At 41.2% G+C, this 19159-nt stretch overlaps 1 protein-coding gene across 3 annotated transcripts in view; it reads right to left on the reverse strand.

Moving 5' to 3' along the window:
• DIS3L2 (DIS3 like 3'-5' exoribonuclease 2) overlaps positions 1–19159 on the reverse strand; it is a 184637-nt gene that overhangs the window by 124905 nt on the left and 40573 nt on the right. For all 3 annotated transcript variants that reach the window (XM_039556845.1, XM_039556846.1, XM_019284708.3), the window contains exon 7: positions 1347–1581. In XM_039556845.1, coding sequence (XP_039412779.1) covers positions 1347–1581 — 235 coding nt within the window. The remainder of the gene's footprint in view (positions 1–1346; positions 1582–19159) is intronic.

Consider the following 19159-nt stretch of genomic DNA (forward strand, 5'->3'; position numbering starts at 1 on the left):
AGTAAAATACTGGCTTAAGCCTGTATTTTTTTAGATGCTGGTATCAAACTAGAATGTACTTCTACAATGTTTAATTTGGCATTGCTATCAGAAGCAACAAAGATGCAACAGACACAACACGTGACTCAGGAGAATTGTTGAGTCCAAGTGGCCCAATAGACTGTAAAACAGCTGGGGTTAAAAACCACCTGTGTAAAACATCTACAGACAAGATTAGTAACTCCCAAATCAAGCTGTATCCTGGAAAGGAATGGAACAAGATATGAGTTGGTTCACGTGCCTTGGCAGGAACTCAACACTGGAGATACCCAGAAGGAAATAGAATCACAAACTGGTAAGGTCGCAGGTCCATTCATGAGGTGAAACCAATGTTTTGTCATAAAAACTACAACACTTCCTTTCAAATATTATTTCCTGTTTTATTAACAGATGGGTGTGAAAAATGGAAGTCTACCAACAGAACAGGCAGGGGTCTGTGCATCTTCAAATATCTCAGGAAAACACAAGGTGTTAAACAGGACAGCTTTACAACCACCACCAAGATTTGTCAGAGTCCAACAACTACTTAGGTCCTGAGTTACTGCCATCTTTTCTGGACAACTGGGGCAAGCAACAAGAACACACCAGAATATCTGTCCCAGCAAACCTTTCATGAGCAGCTGAAGGCACATGTTAAATGTGCCAATTGTCAGAATCCTTTCAACACACAGCTCTTCAGGAAGGGATTTAGTACTAGAAAGGACATGCAAAGAGCTGCCTAAGCGTTAGTCTTGGGACAGGGGAGCCGATTTTATTTTGCCCTGAGCAACACTTGATGGCTTGGATGGAATTCAGATTCAGAATAAAATAAGTTTGCCTTCAAAACAGATCGCATAATTGGCTTTAGGTTTTACTGCAATTTTCTTTTTAAACGGACCAAATCTTTAAGTTGCTCATAACTCAGCTGTTTGAAAACAGCAACAAACCTAACTGCCCCCAAGGAAATATATTCTTATCCCCAAACTGAGACACATAGATTGGCCAGCCAAGCTGCAAGGAAGGAAACCGCTACAGCAGCATCTTGAATTAAACAGCAACCAGCAGTCCCCAGACCGCCCTGAGAACTGCAAATCTAAAGGTATGACTTCTGTTTCGCAGATTTGCTTTGCACCAATCAAAACTACATAAGCCCCAGCCATTAATATCCATTCAAAACCATGAAGACAGTTTAGCAGAAAGGGATAGAAGTGATAAGGCATTAAGCTTTTATGCCTGTATTTTATATCTCACAGCAAAGCGAGGCAACCAAGTAACACTTCAATAGTTTGCTCAAATAAAGGCCTAAATCAGCAATCTGATCTACTCACCCTTTTCACCAGTATCCAGGGAAAGTTTCTTAATGTCATCAGTCAACATATCCTGCAAGTGGTCTTGTCCATGCTCTGCATCATTGTCATCAAATTGAGCTTCTATAATGACATCCGGACTTTGAGCATCGCCTTTTGCTGTCTCTTGTGGAATGCAAGTCCCCAACATATCCTCAGGGACGTCTGATTCATGTGTGACTTCTGTTTCTTTGTCACTACCATCTGGCTTTATTACCTGAAGGAGCAGGGGATTAAAAAAATAGAGGCAAGCTAAATCAGTGGACTGAAGAAAGAAAACATTATCTTTCCTTTTTCACTTGCATCCCCAAGGAGCTGACAATGAATTGTGGGTGGCTGGTGGCACACTGCAGTTGCCGTGTAATTAGCCACAGATATTGCACAATCAAAAGAGGTACCTCAGTAGGGTAAAGACTGGAACTGCATAGCTTTTGCAATACCTCAACTGTGACAATAATGTATCCAAAGTGTATCTAGAGCATAACCATAGAGTTCCTGCCAAGCCTCTAATCAGCTCTGCAGAAGTTAGGAGTAAACACAGGCAGGGAGGAGGATACACTACAATTTAATGAGTTGCTTAGACCATTGTTCACCAAGATACACTAATCATCCCAGGACGTCCCAAAACTTAAGCAGTTCCAGTTGATCATGTCAAAGCTCCTCCACACAATTAGCAACAGACTGAAAAAGCACAGATTAGAGAACATGGTGCCCTGTGACGTGTGAGAGAACTGGACTGTGGCAGCTTGGCACAGCACCAAGCTTTACATTTATTTTAAGCTCTGTTTTTATTGTTAAGGGAACTCTATTATTGCCATTACTTATACAAATCTCCAAATTAAATTACTGAAGAAGAGCCCAAGTCCCAGTGAAGCAGACAACAGGCCTGGAAGGCATCCCTCATGTGACAGGGGCAGAAACTGCTCCAACTCAGCATACAATGACCAAAGTGGTAGATACCTTGGACACACAAGCCTTTACCAGCATCCTTCATGCAACCAACAGTGAGCTGCAAACACCTACACAGCTGGAGATCCTAGATCCAGGTTTCAGTTTCCAAAATGTTTATGTTTCACTTAAGCAATAGTACTTCAGAGTGAGACGAAAATCAGTACAGAATAAGAAATAACCTACTAAACATTAAAATTACAAAGACACTGGGTGACTCCATTCCAATGCTCTCCTGGTGACTGAGCTCCCCTCCATCTGGTGCTGGTGTTTGCCAGGCAAGTAAATCCCCGGAGATACTCCTCCAAGGTCCCCAGCCCTCAGCATCATAACCCAGTATACAACAGCAGCAACTCATGCCACCAGCAAGACAAGTGAAGGGCCCTTTAAAAAATGCAATAAAACAAGAAGAACAACTTTTTTGTAACATACTTTATATGATCTATAGAGTTGCTAGAAATAAACATAAATATGCTCAACAGGTGCTACCTGAAGGCAACTAACTATTCCAAGCAAGAAAATGTAAGTCAAAAAGCTCCACAAATTATTCTTTAGTAACTAAAAAGCGAATATATCAGATCAGATGCCTGTACAGGGAATACTTTCACAACTTTACATACACAGAGCTACAGTCATGCTCTCAAAGCAGTATCCATTTCTTTGAAAGCTTTTCACAATACATAACAGAAATAAAATCAATTTTTAAATGGGGCTAAATTCAAGTCTTTAAAAATAAAAAACTCAAATGACAGTGCTTTGAACTCTTGTTACCTTTTGTGACTCTTCTTTCCATCTTTATTTTCATTTTTTAACATGTATATAATTTGTTACCATAGCAGATTTTGACTCAAACATTAAATTGCGAAAAAAAGGGAAAAAGTTTGGCAGAAGGTGGGGAAATGGCTGATTATTAAACCTGGCTACATTTGGTACATAAAATTCTGACACACAATGGTCTGGGCAAGAACAGTCTATTAGATTAGAGAGCTGACAAGGCTCCACACGCTAGTGACTCTGCCAGTGTACCTATCCAAAAAGAAAACCAGTGTCAACAGTAATGCTTGGACCCTACCATGGTCAGATGTGGATGCATTCAGCTCTTAAATTTCAATTGCACCAGATGTGTGCAAGTGTGCAACTGCAGCAGGAGTTCATTTTCTTCAACCCCTTCAAGTTTTGCCTGCATTTTTTTCTCTCCCAGTCCTTCTTTGGAGAGTGTGAGATGGGTTTTGGGTCCTAAATTAGTATGTTTTCTATATGTAAAGCAGCAAACAACATCAAATATATCTTACAACAGGAAAGGCTTCTCTAAAGATGTGGCACTGGAAGGGTTATGCTTGAAGTGGTATTAAAGAAGGTAGCAGATACAGATTTCATTTTTAATGCTTTTCATTTAAAATGCTGTGCTTCCCCCAAGCTAGAGGACACACACTGCTGCCACCAGCAGCTCAATACTCCAGCTGTGACTACCTAAATCCTCAGTCCCACATTTCCTTATGGATTTGCAAAAGAATTTTTAAGTAAAGTTTTCCAGAGTCCACAAAATCATGACCTCCACACAGAGTAGATCAGCAAAATGTCCAGATGCTGGCAAGCCTGGGTGATAGGAGTTGTTTTCTTTTAATGGCCAAGACAGATCACTTAGGCTGACCTCATACATAACAGAGCAGGGAATTTCACCCACAATTTCTCGTATCACACCAAAAATTTAGGGAAGCTGCACATCACAAGACTGGAAAGCTGCATAAGACTTTACAAAATCGGGAGCTCAGTGGATACAATTACTCCATTTAAGATGATCAGAGATGCTGGCCAACATGAGCTCATCACACAGATTCCAAAGAGCAGGATCCTTTTGTCTATGAGCAGCAGAAAATCCAACCATGACATATTAAGCATTTCTTACAAGTAGCATCTCAGACTCAAGAATCTGATGATACTGCACTCTCCTGTTTCTTCTTAGATTATTGCAGCTTATCCATGGCATAATGCACACAGCTAGAACGGGTCAGTTCTGATCACAGACACAGAGTAAAGCAAATACACAATTGGCTCAGTCTATCATGTAGTCATATGTGCAGTACAGAGTCCCATTCCCTGGCAATGCAGCTGACCCTGCATGGACCAAGAAAAATGGGATTCCCCTTCCTTGCATATGCATGAAATGTATGACCCCACTGACATGCAAACATCATTAAAGGCCCTTAGAGGACCTTAACTTCCTGATCTGGGAAATAAAATATCAACCTTATGGTTGTTATTTTTATATGCTCTTTAATAATAATTTAAAACAAGTTTTAATAGACATTTTGATGAAAGACAGTTGTTTATTTGAGTTTCTGATCCTGAAGAGAGTGTCTGAATAGGTTTTCTTTCAGCTTAAAACAGTCATCTATCACTGAACAAGCATCAAGTTTCTGTCCCACAGTGAATGGTTTAGTTTGTAAAGTCATAGCTGACAGAACACAAGATTTTTGAATGAAAATCCCACTTCAACCATAAGTGTAATAAAAACCAGCTAGTGGGCAAAAACATCCTGGCATGGACCTGTACAATCTGGACAGGAGAGCATCCAGCCCAGCCTTGAAGTAGCAATTGAATGACCAATTGTCCTTACTCAGGAGGAATTTGTTCCAACAGAAAACTGAACTGGGAATCTGTGCATCTGAAAGCACAGGGGTTAGCTCCTGTGCTACAGAAGAAACGGCCTTCTCTGCCAGAATCTCATATCTGTCCTGTTAGATCCCAGCTTTTCACAGACTTTCCACCTAAACCTCCACCCAAGGACAAGGCCCAGGCCTGTTTACTCTCAGATCAGGTATAGAGTTTTTGCTGCTGCCTCCTCAGTGTCTGTAAGTGGCCAAACTTGACCAGTGATTTTCAGTAATCTTTGAGCTATTATCCCCCAGGCTCTTTCCAATAAATGCACCAAGCCCCCAAAGTGTTTAAGCCTGACACTAACAGGTTTGCTTTTCTTTCCTATTTATCTCTGATCCTTACAAGCAATCCATGAATCCTCATAGATCTGAAGAAGAGACATGGATGACTGCTAAACTAGACACAGCTGGATGAATGCACATTGCATGGCTAAAAACTGCTAAAAACTTTCCACGCAGGGTCACTGCTTTCAGTGGAGCCTCGTGCAGAGACCTCCTACACTAAAAGCATCCAGCAGGTGAGAAAGCAGAATCACCTGCACTACAGCTGGTTTGGACACAGATTCAATAAAATTTTAATTCTTCAGTTCGCTCAAAAAGCTGGTATTAAAAAGAGTATTTCCATAAGGATACTGAGGAAGAATGGAGATTAAATAGCTCAAACCTTTTTCTACATAAGTCAGTCAAAACCCAGTAAAGTGTCTCCTAATGAGTATTCAAGCCCAGAATGTGTAACTTGCCCAAAAGATTTTAGAAGTGACAAGCCATTAGTGGTAACTCTCTTCACTAGGACAGACATGATGCACAAAGAGGCTCCTCATGTACAGAAAGGAGCAGTCCACTCAACAGCAAGTGGGAGCTGAAGAAGGTTCATGGCACACAAAGAACTCACATTAAACGGGGAGGACTGAATATGGGAACAGCTAGAAGGAAAACAAGGTGTTAGCCCAAGCCTACTTTCTGAGGTTTGCAAACCAAGGTAAGATGCCTTTCTTTTGAAAAATACTTTGATCAAACACAAGTTCTGCTTTAGCCAAACAAAAGTCATTATGTTCAATACTGGGTAGGGAGACAAAGTTTAGGTCAGAGCTACTGGTCCCCTCTGCAGCTGAGTCTTGGTTAAGCAACAGGTCTCAGAAACAGGTTAGAAGCGGTTATTTCAAAAGGAGGACAGCTGAAAACAGGGGCTTTGGACCAAACTACCATCCCCTCGTTAAAAGGACGGTTGCTACCACAACACTAATACAAACACCACATTTCATACCAGTGCTGTGAACACCTGCATCTATTCGTCTCCCAGCTTTTGCCATTTTAAACAGGCTTCACTTAAAAGCTGGTTCCCTAATGTTCCCTCATGAGGGAGTAGGAACGGAGCCTGGCTAACACGAGGATGCAGTCACAGCTCATACATACATACTAGAGCCAAGCTACCATAAATATTGTGAGGAAGAGCTTTGCTTTTCAGAAAAGAGTAACCAAACAAAGGCTGGCTCACTCTAGCTCCTTCTTGGATAGAGAAAAGATGGCACTTACAAGAAAAGAAACACCTGTCCCAAGCACCCTTTCTTCTTTTCATAATCCCACATACACCAAACAGTACTGGCAAGACAACAACTCAGTAAAAGCGACTAGTCTCAGTAGGAACAGTTATGGCATTACTTTTAAAATAACAATAATGTTATACTGAGGGGGTTTGTTGTTGTTTGGAATGGGATTTCTTTTTACAATCTTTTAATTCTAAATCACTGGAAACACTTGCTAACAGCCCCCAGGATAGCTATTTTATAATAACAGCACATTATAGTTTACATTTCAGACATTACATTGGATGCAATAATCATACAAACATCCATATTAAAATCTCTCCCTCTTGATCAGGAAAAGAGTACTTTCTCCTCCCCAATGGACTCTGTTGTTCCCAGATGTCACACACAGTTTTGTCACAGCAGTCACTACAATACCATCCTGCTTGTGGATTCAAAGGGTAAATGATCTGAGTACACAAAGGCTTCTTGGAAACAGTGACTTTACAGAGTCTGCTCTGACTTGCACCCACTGCAGTAGGTGAGAAGCGGAAAAGAAACAAATGAAATCTAAGGCTTGTGTTTCAAAAATAAAATACAGAGACAGATCTGCAGTATGGCCATCAAACCTGTTGAAACCCCAAAGCCATCTTGCCTGCCCTTCCCAGAATCCTGCAACTCCTCTGCTTAGACTAACCTGCAAAGTGAGTTTTTACTGTAGAGTTAATTCAAATAATCATGCTGAGTGAACATCCACGTTTAGTTCAACCTGAGCAGACAGCCCTACATCCAGGCTTGTCAGGCAGCTGCACAAGAAACAGAATTAACTGCAGAAAAAAACCCCGTATCTCCAAACAGCCACCTCAACTCACTACTTCTTTCTACTTCTACCAATAAACCTCATTCCTAAGCTGTTCACTCATCTCTCTGTGCTTCAGGCTGTACCAAAGCAATCTGGGTTACAGCATGTTCCTCCAAGTCCATCTGAAGTCCTTCTCCTACCATCTTGCACAAATAACCAGAAAAACAAGTGGAAAAGCATCAACAAGGAAAATTCTCAAGACTGACCTTTCTGAATCCTAAAGCTAAAACAAGAACTGTCTCCACACCATGTATTTCCATTCCCTATCTGGTCTCTGACCTGTCATTTCCCTCTGAAAGCTCCCCATTCCCATTCCCTGGCCCTCAGCCCACACCTACAGTCTGCTTCCAAACATGTTTATCTACACCTCATTATCACTGACCAGGAGACAGTCACCTCTGCCCCGTCTCTCCTGAGTCTATTCCTGCCTTCACCCCCTTCCTGCCACTTCTCTGTGCTCTCCCTGGACCCATCTCTCCCAAGTCTTGCTCTTGCACCGCTGCCTGTAGGATACACAGTCCTAGGATCAGGACCATGTTTCCTCAGGTCCATTTCATCTGGTTCTCCTAACAGGATAAACAGCTCCATCTGTACGCTCCTGCATTTTGTACTCTCTAACTGCTGAGAAGCAGGAAAAAGTTGTCAGAAGTAGCTGTCCCTGCTCAGCACAGGTTCCCCACCTGCCATGAATCAACCACTGCTGAGGGTAACGGTGTCAGAGATGTGGGGAAGGACAAGGTCCTTGATTCCCTTGCAGGGAACACAGTACCACCTCCTTTGTAGGCAAGCCAACCTGGAGTGCTGTTGGGAGTCGCTACCAAAGATCTGGGTATTACTAAACACAGATCAACAAACTTGTTCCACACTTTCCACTCCTGCTGCCACCCCCGGGATTTGATTTGGTGCTAAAAACACAGCCTCTATTTTCAGAATACCTCCTTATACTGCACTGACCTTCCCACACACATTCCCCAAGGCACAGAAGTCCCTGGAGCAGAAGTGATACAGCAAACACCTCATCTCCCAGCTTCCCAACCCACATGCTATTCTATAGAGCTAGATGTTGTCACACTTAAAGCACTGATGAATCCTCAGCCATAGCCCATATATATAGATCTCTCTATACAGCAAATCCTCCAAGTGAGAAAAGTTTGACCCCAGAGAAGCACAAAAGATTCACTTCAGCACCCAGCCTTAAACAACACCCAGGAATCAACCTTCCCCTGCACACTCAAAATTCAAAGACGCACAAACAGCTTTTCCATCTCCTACCAGCAAATTCTTTTCACAAAAGAGGCCCTTAAAACTGGCAGCCTCCCTGCTGGACCCCAGTGAAATGTTCCTTGTACCTTGGGTCTTTGTATTGCCTGCTCCTCACAAGACCTCCCACTTTGGTGCATCTCATGAGCTGTGTGTTGCACTCCAGGCCACAGTGAACTGGAAACAAGAGTGTAATGCACAGGGCCCAGCTCTGAGGTTGCCAGAACATATTGGTTTGAAACATCACAGAAAATATTCGGCTCCATATTTTCAACAGTAGCCAGGAAGAAAATGCATGGAACAGTTTTGAGAACTCTTTTTCAAAAGTCATTTAAATCAAATTATGCCCCATCCACACCGGCAGCAAAACCCTCTCTACTAACTGGAACCAGTTTTCTTTTCTTGTCTGTGTGTTCTTTTCTTTTCGGTTTAACTTTTTTTTTTTTTAAAACTGTCTCCCAGCCATCTTTTTCTGGTAATGTGCACAGGCACTGCAACAGTACAAAAATGGTGCCAGGACAAAACCTATGATGCACAGTCCCCAGAATAAATCACTCAAGAGGGGTGGATTAGAACAAGAGAGCAACATAAGGTTACATCTTCAAAGGTATGATTCTCTGAAATCCCTGCACTTTCAGCAAACTACTGCAAAAAGATACCCAGTTTGTATCCGATGTAAAGAAGCAGACAGGCTTTTGGATCATTTGCAAATTCAAGACAATACCATGAATCAATACATATTTTAAAAGATGTAATAATTACACAGTGCTTGCATGTAATCAGAAAAGAATCTACTTGTGCTGAGTGTGTATCATTTGAAAGCTGCAATGCCAAGCAAATCCACACTGTTGGCTTGCACAAACCAAAGTATTATCCATTACTGCCTTTTTTTTTCAAACAATACAAGCATGTACAAAAAACATATTTCCTGGAAACAATGAAACTCTTTGAAGATTTATTCAACATTTCACAAACCAAACAAGCCTGTACCCGCACGTGCCCGTAAGAAGAAAGTGGGCTGACAATGCAAACAAATCAAAAAGTACTGGAAGGGCTATCCAAGATATTTGCATACCTATACCTCCCAAGGGTTTGAAGTTTTTTTCAGAAATGTATAAAAATTATTTCCCATGTGTCTAAGAAAATCTCTTACTGGTGATCAACACTTTAACTTATCAAGGCAGGAAACAAACAAATCAGCCAAGCATCTACACGTTGGCACTCATACCTTAAGCCCCTCGCTTGCAGTTTTTGTTCCTTTTGATTGGGTCCTAAATGCCAGCTCCCAGGGGTCTCAGCCCCACACATGATGTGACATACTTTCAAAGCCCCAGAATGGGACACCTGGGACAAAACACACACTGTTCAGGAAGTGCATGGGGGCCAAGAAAAGCAATAGAAATTTCCACAGTTAACGTGCATTACTGGTTGCCAGTAAGCCTCTTATTATGAAAACCCATAATTGGAAACTGTCATATTACAGAACAATTTATGGAAGTTTTCGGACTCTGTATGCCCCAGTGGGAACTTCCTTTGATTGGTGTGTTCCATCAGCCCAGGTCTTCTTATTTATTCACACAGTGGGATAAGAGCATCAGGAACCTAAACAAGTCATCGCTGAAGCATCACTGAGACTCCCACTCTAGGAGTGCTTCAAAGTAGTTCTTCATTTCTTAGCCTTTCCAGTCATCCATCTTCATGGCTGCATTCAGTCAACTGCTGGACTGACCTGTCTTTATTTCTTTTTATCTTCTGCAGGAACATTCTTGCACTTGTTTTGTGTTCCACTGCTCCTCTGAGGATATGAAAGGCATTAAAATGCAGCTGCTCTGGGCTGACTGCATCCCACTATACCTGTCTCAGAGCTTGGCAAAATTAGTTCCTACTCCTATGGTCTCTACCTTGTCACACCAGTGAAACTGGCACCTACATTAATTTCTAAATCAGATTTCAATTGCATTAAAAGATGGCTAGAGCCAAGAACAACAGCCTCCCTCAGCGCCAGCACAATACTGTTAAAGTCACCTGCACAAAACCACCCATTGCTTCCTTTGCAAATAGTCATGGTTTGGTGTCAGGGTAAGGAGATTTGATAACAGGTGATGAAGACACATTCCAGGAAACTTTTAGCAGCAGAAGACTGGAAATCCACTTTAGCATTACATTTTCCATGCAGGAGCCAGCAGGTACCATCTGACAGAGTGGTTCTAACTATGAGCAGCTCCATCCTCTAGGAAATGGACTGAGACGTAACTACTGAGCTACCTGCGTTTTGCCATGCTGTACTGCTGCCACTTCCAGTCACACACACCAAGACCACTATGAATCCAGTACCTTCCCCATCACCCCAGGACAGGCTGGAAAGGATTTGTGCTCAGGGGAAGCTGTGGGAGAACAGGGGCAGCCAGGCTGAAGAGGACCACCCGAAGAAGAAAGGAACTGGAGGAGATAATCCCTGCAAGCACGGTAAGTGGAGGAAAAGAAAAACAGATGGTTCACTGGGGAATAAAAGAGAACAGCTTCCTCAATTGTTGAGACCTTTCTGCGTCCTTTAAAATAATTTCTGAAGAGAAGGCAAGCTGTGAGGCAAATGTACTCCTTCACTTGACTTGATATCAGCAAATTCTGACCCTGGACAGAATCTCACTGCAAAATACAACACCAAGGGATTGTGGAAAAGAAGAGGGAGATGACAGCAGCACAATTTTGCTCAAAGATTCCTGCAAATAGGCTGGGTTCTCAAACTGAGAAGGCTCACCTATGAGCTAAAACTGCTACAAATCCATTTATTTGGGCAAGGAGTCCTTGAATGCCTAGCTAGAAAGTGCAGGTGGGACTGACTTTATTAAATCACTATGACAGGCAGGAAATCCTAGGCTTCCATATCTGTCTTAGACTTTCAACAAGTTCCTTACAAAGTGCACAAGGAAAGTAATCCTGCTCAAGGAAAATAATCCTGCTCTCAGTTGCCCATGACTTTTGGAAACTCACTCAAGCCAAGCTGCCAAGTTTGCAGCACTTGACACTGTGCTAGACAGACCTGCACACTTTGTCCTGAAGATGTTACACCTGAATTTCACACGGCTGGCAAGGCAAAGTCCAAGTGTGAAAAGAAGGTTGAAAATAGCAACGCATGCACATGTGGTAACAAACACAAATATCTGAACAATTTTCATATATTAAGAATTTATTAAGTATTTTAGGTCACTCTGCTCCACAGGTATTAAAGAAGACCATGCCAAAAATCCCACATTAAGGCAGCTGGGGGAGGCAGGTGTCCCAGGAGAAAGTGAGGGGGTATTTCCCCACTCAGAAGATGGGGATGATATTTGGTTTACATGCACATGTGAGGATCAATGTTTTCAAATACTTCAAAGCATTACTTAACTCTTGAGGTCTTATCAGAGACAGTAACACATCAGTAAGCTTTCTATGAACAGAGGGAAGCTTTCTTTCTTCTTCCCACCCAGGGACCAAGGCTTAACCACAGAACATGTCCAGGGTTTCAGAACCCTAGATTTCACAGCAGGAACTCATATAATCAAAGACCAGCATTAGTTTATTTTCAGCTGCTGCTTGAAATCAAGACAGAATAGAAACAAATGTCACACAGTTCTAAAAACAAAACATCACTTATTTTTTCTATTGTTGGGATAAAAAAAGATTCTTATTTCCACACAAAGCTAACAGGCTCATCACTAAACAGAGCAATTATTGAATTCCTATTTAAAGATGACCTCAGACATCATTCAGTTGTATCACACCTGGAGGTATCATTAGAACAGCAAAACAGAAGCAAAACATGAATGACTTCACAGTTATAATGACAGCATAGCTATCTCTTCATAGGTTTCAGACACTGACCAACAAGAATTTTTGACAATTTGGTTATCCATGCCTTTCCAAAATCAGTTCATACATTGGACAAAACATTTAAAACCAGAATTCTAACTAGTTTAGAACCAAATTCTCTGATTCCAAAATGTTTAGATAATTGTCTATTATAATAACAAAAATCCTTGCAGTTTTCATAAAAACTTCTTCACTGAACTCGCCTCCAGCAGCAAAACTAGTTCACCAAGGTGTACTCTGGAACCTTTCTCCTGTGACTTTTTCTTATTATGCAGCTTCATTGATACACACACGACAGCAACACTACCAAAGAACTGATCTCTTTTTAAAAGTGAGCACACAACCTGCCACAACAGAAGGAAACTCTAGAAGAAAAGGCACAAGAGCACAGTCACTGGTCTGTCTCCAGGGAATTGGTATGTCTGTCTATTCCTGCTGGAAGGCACAAACACGCCCACTGAAGGCACAGGTTCCACACCCCCCTATCTCTGACAAAATGCACCCTTCCCAGGGTTATTTGTTTTTCAGCTGTGCTCAGCTGCCCCAGTCAGAACCAGGGACACACCATGCTGAGTGATGCACCAAACCATATACAACATTGTGGATGCTCAACAGAACTTTTAGGAAGCTTCTATTAAAGATAAAGCACATTAACAGGGGGGGAATAGAGGAGCACAAGGTTACACAGAGATTGCATTTGAAGGGAGACCATCTTAATGGAAGTTAAAGCAAACTAGGATCCCAAGGCATAGTAAAGATGAGTGATGCTCAACATTTTGCTGAGGACTTATATTGCTGCAGTGTTTTTTCTTCTTCTAGTGAAAACCATCAGTATCACCAGGTTTCCTCCTGAAATGGGACAGGGAATGACTGCTGGCATTTGCGTCACCAGGATCTACTCACATTACTTGGTGATGAATCTCATTAAACAGCAGCACCTCAAGCAAACAGTCTACATAGCTCAGTTTGTTTGCATTTACCTTTAGCAACATGGCACGCTTCATTGAATTTCGAAGCAGTGTTTATTAGAAGAGTAAAATGCATCAGCATCCACCACCAGGCTTCTCAGCTTATTTTCATGACGTCAATATTCAGGTTTATTTAATCCAGTGAAAATATACATTGATTAAACATGGTCTCAGAGCATCCCCTGCAGCACTGAAAAATGGAGTAAATAGGAATGGCATATTCTTACTGCTTTCCTTCAGAAATAGATTTACCATTATCATAAAGCCTTTCCCAGTGGTGGGAAGGGCTGGCCACTACAGAGTTCCCTGCTTCTTGATGCCTGGTACCCTCTGGTCTGTTTTTCCTGACAGGCAATGAATATGTTTTATCAAAAGCTTTTCCACAGAATGAATCAAAAGTTACATTCAATTGTTACACTCAATTTAAAATGTAATGCAGGACAAGGGAATAAGACTGGGGTTTCTGTTATGCTACTTCCTCACAAGCTGAGTTTTGTTAACATGAGATTTCAGTGTATACTTCACCTGTGTAACATCAACTAACAAAGCAGTTCAGGTTTTCCTTCCCTCTTTCAAAATTCATTAAAAAAATCTTACTTGAGCTGAGATGTTGTAAACAAGTTCTCTGCCAAGAACAAATTTTTACAACTTAAGTTTTAAGCTCCTTTAAAAAAAAATCCAGAAATTTATAATGGAAATACTGACAGTGCCCATAATCACAAGTACAGAAACTTTATTGCAATAGGTAGTTTGCATTCCATCCAAAAAGCAAAGAAAAGTTGGTCTCAACCAAATTCCACATGCGTTCTGTAACAATGGCCAATTATGAGATCAGTAAAAACAGGTGAAAATAAAAAATACTGGGGATTTAAACACTGACGATGGCAGCATAAAGCCATCACCTTGGTCATTAAACTCTCATTGCGCAAGAGGGTTTTTTTAGAAAGTCTTGAATTACTTTACAACTCACTTCTCCTGGGCAAACTCTTCTCCTAGTGATCATCACAGGCTAACTTGGCAAATCTTTGAATCATGCTTCCAAGTCCTAACAGCTTGGCCATTCCCAGATATTAGTAATACAGGATTTATATTCAGTTTTGTCAGTTATATCTCTTGGTTTAATCTGATGAAGCCCACCACCACACATGTGCAGCTCAGTCACACAACAGCCAGATATTCCCACTGACAGACTCTGCCCCACAACTTGACCTGAGTTCTCCCCTCTGCCTCAGGATACCTTCTGTGTGCCAGTCAGAAATGGATGGCTGCAAACTGCAGCAAACTGTGTCTCACAGGCTATGCAAAAGCAGTGATGAGCTTCCTGTGTCACTGCCCAGAAGAGTTATACCTCAAACAGAAAGCATCAGGTTTCACCTTTAGCAATACACTCCTCTCAATATTCTGAACACACTTCCAATTCTCTTAAACATGCAGCAAAGAGTGAAACACAAAATGCAGAAATACAAGAAAAATTATGCACTTGGTTGCATTAAAAGGTACAAAGCCAAGGTGCTAATGGGCCACATGGGGAAGCAGAACAGCGTCAAGTGGTAACCCCATTCAACGCTCTTAGAAAATAAATCTGAGAATCGCAAAATTCAGAAGCACGGCTCAAAAGCATGTGACTGTGAACTAGCCTTGACACCTGCTTATGTCATTAATAAAATATTTAATATATGAAAAACACTGGGTTTTCAAAAGTGCCGTAACCAGTGCCGAAATGTGTTAGTCATCCAACAAGAACCCTCGCTCGAGCACTGGAAATTACAGAACAAGGAAATCAAACCAAATCTTTACAAGGAAGCCAGCTCAAACACTAAATCTGGACTGTGCTACCTGCAAACATTCATTACCAACAGTGACAGATCGCAAGTCCTTTTAACCAGAAAGGAAAAGACTATCTCTCCCCTGCAGTACATTGTGTACAATTATTGGATCTGAGAAGGGCAGCTACACCGGGCTTTCAATATGTTCATTAAACAAGCCCAGGAAATTCAAAGCTGCTTCATACAGATCAAATGAACTCAAAGCAATCTTCACTTGTTCAGTCTTTCCCTCTGGGTAAAAGTAAGTATGGGATGACATTTCACAATTTTCCTTACCTAGAAGTAGTTATTTGAATAATATTTAGAAAGTCAAACTGTAATACAGTAAATGTGTTAATGATAAATTGTTTAAGCAACTTGACAAAAGAAGAAAGCACACAGCAAAAAAGGCAGGCTGTTCCAAAAAATGAAGAAATTTATGTTCATTACAACTATTCGGATATACATTAAATAAACTGATTCCATAACAACTTCTCCCATGTAACTTAAAAAGTCTTTGAGAAGTATTCTTGAAACTCCACAAGTGACAGCACTAAATCTCAGTTTCACTTCATCTCAGGGAAGTTTGGAAAGTAGCCTCTGGAAACAGTACTGTTTCATAAACTCACCAATGAGTTTATGTTTATCTTGTTAAGAAAGAAAAAATTAGCCCTTTCATATACACATACTTTTAAGATAACAGGATTTTCTTCATAGCTTCAAGTGAGGCACTGAAGTACTTTGTTATGATTAGTTTTATCACATTGAATCCAAATGCTCTGGATTATTAACCAGCTCTTCTGATAGGTCTCCAATAATGAAACACACCATACAGCTTACACTGACTCGCCATTCATCTTAGCTGATAAAAGAGAAAAGGAAGATGGGCAAAATCTCAGATCCTACCCAAGCAGTCCACAGCTTTAGGAAACCCCTTTCATTTGCTTTTTTACCAGCAAAAGCAGTTTATTTGTTGGCTTTAACACGGCAAACTTCACACTTGCCTGCTCCCATTCTACCCATCAACGACAGGTACCATGCCAAAGACTATTAGTACCCAAAGCACCTACATTGTCTCAACAGCTAAGGACATGTGAAAACCAAGTTAATGCCCTCTCCAGTAAAACATTAAGTCCACCACTTCCTTGTTGCTTAAAACCTCCTTACATTCCCTGCCTCGTTTTGAAATACCTGTTGACCCTTGAAGCTAATTTGCTGGTTTACCATGTACCCTGCTACAACTGTGCCATAGCACCATTACCAGGAAAAAAAACCACTTCACACAGCAGTTTGTCCTCAGGCTGCTGAGGATCCAAACTGAAATCCCACTGCTCCATTTGGGACCCAAGGTACCACTTCCACCTCCACAGTTGGGCTGCACTGGGCCCTGGCATTGAGAGATGGAGGATGTGCAAAGTAAATGACGGAGGTCACGGAGGGGTAGAGATTGGCGATGGGAAGGATTGAAACATGCACACACTCTCCCACCTCAGTCTTCCCATCCTTGCCCACAGACTGTGGAATTAAATACTTTATAACCCCTACCGCAATTATACAGCACTGGGTGAAGTCAAATGACAGCAGGAGGTTGCACATATGGCATTGGGAGCAACTGCATTTCTTGTGCTTAAGCAACTCTAACAAGCTGGGGAATACTTGCTCCATCCCTGCCTCACCCCCTTCCACACACCAGCTTTTACATTCCCTGATCCAAAACAAATTAAAAGGGACACAAGGTACACAAAATCATCCGGTGATAAGCATTTGTTCACAGTGAAACAATTGAACGGAAGGATTTGTCTCGTTAAACATACAAAAGGTTATCGATAACCTACCAGTTCACACCAAGTCTTCCAGCTCCAGGGAGGGACTGGATCCCACCCCACAACAATCACCTGTGCGGCCAGCCATGAGCAGACACGGCCAGGCACCTCTACCAGAGGCATCCTTCCCCTAAGGATTCAAACATTCAAACTCTCCCTGAGAGGCTTCTGCAGAACAAAGGCTATCGGCAACACAAACTTCACACCAAGTGCATGATCAAACCTGCTTCCCTGTAAAATATTAACAGCACTCCACCAAAATAAAACTAAGCAAGTTCTCAGTTCTTAGCTCGTAATTTTCCTTCTAATTTGACCACAACTGTAAAGTTGCCTTAAAACCTCCTGCAAGTTATTTCACTGCACTTTGCAGAGTCCTTGGAGTACAATTAAAACCTTCTACCCAAACTCAACAACATGAATGGTTTTCATAATTTCTTAACAGAATATTACTTCATTTGCCTAACACAGTCCATACACCCCCAATTTATCAAACCTTTATTCTAGGCTTGTAAAAAATAAGGCCAATTCTTCAAAAACTGGATGAAAACCAGTCTCACTTCTCACACCATTCAACTGTGTGCCTCTTATTTTATTCTCTCATCATGATTTTGTGAGCTGTTCCCACCAAATTACACTGCAAATGACACTGAAGAAAGCTATGAATTTGTAATTGAAAGATGCAACTCAGGCATTTAACAGCTTCAAAACTGCCATGAGTATTCAACAATGAGCCAGGATCTGCAAGCCCTAAAAGCAGAGACCTGACCTAAAGCAGAAACAGAAAGCTGCTATGGTGCTTTAAATTTAGGGGTCAAAGTAAATTACTACACAAATCAGTCTCACTTCTGGGGGTGAGACACTTTCTCACCTGTATAGTTGCAGCAAGCCATATAAAACATATGGATATTGCAACTGAGGTACTGTAAAACAAGCATGCTACAGCCCTCCCAATACAAAAAGTAGTCTGTCTTTGTTTTCTTTAATGGTAAAACACAGAATTTTTAGTAGTGTAAGTCAGTACAGCATATTAGGTCGAAAACATTGCAAGCTTCAGTTCATGTAACTATGCATTGTTTAGGAATTTAAACCACTACTGGTTTTTTGGAACAGTCAAAAATTGCCACACAAGTACCAGTGTACTCTTGACCTCCACAGGGAGTGGCTCATTCCCATCTAATATGCCAACAAACTGCTTAGGATGAAGTTTCCCCATCACTGGCCCAACATGCTTATCTATCGTATCAACACCGCCACGTGCACTTGTATGATTTACTAGATCCTGAATGTATCCACCTCTAATGAACACTACCTTTTCCAAAGCAAACCTCAAAAGTTCAAACACATCCTGAAGACTCTAAGTATTCCCTTTTTTTCCCTCCCCTCATAGTCAAGTGGAAGTACATGTGTCAAGATTCCACCCTGCAGTCACCAGCTGCAAAGTCTCATAGTAAGAGAAAATTCTTCAGGTAAGTCCTCCCACAGGTACAACATGATGAAATGAAACCATTTCAACACACAGCATTTTTACTTTGAGAACAATCACAGAGTGAACTTACCAAACTTTGTCCGTAAAATACTGACTTCAAAACAAACCTCTCAGGTCAGTTTTCTGCCCCAAGCAAGCTTTACTGTAAACCTGCACTCACTTCTCTAATCTTGTAACACAGAAAGGTTGACTAACCTCAGCTTTAACTATAGTGTTAACACAAGCATAAATGTCCTGCAATGTCTAATGCATTAAGGCATGATTTAAACATTCTTCAGTGAAAATTTTTAAAAATCAACTCTGCCTATATTCATTTTCAATTATCAATGATACATGAAAAGCTCACTTTTTAAATATATTTCTGAACATTAAGACTATCAGAGCAACTGTGCTGGAAATATCTGACAGTTTTGGGGCAGAATTTTTTTCACAACCATGGATCAAAAATAATTAATGCTTCAGAGGGTGTATTTTTATTGTGAAGAAAAGGTTATGTATTCTCAGTAAAGATATAAAGCACCTTCCCCTGGCATAGCTTGGGGAAGAGAAGCAGTTTTGCTAAGCCCACATTACTTTTCATTTCAGAGCTGAGGAGATGCAACACAGGCAGG

Source organism: Corvus cornix, chromosome 9, assembly GCF_000738735.6.
Source record: "Corvus cornix cornix isolate S_Up_H32 chromosome 9, ASM73873v5, whole genome shotgun sequence".
In the NCBI taxonomy this organism is placed as follows: domain Eukaryota; kingdom Metazoa; phylum Chordata; class Aves; order Passeriformes; family Corvidae; genus Corvus; species Corvus cornix.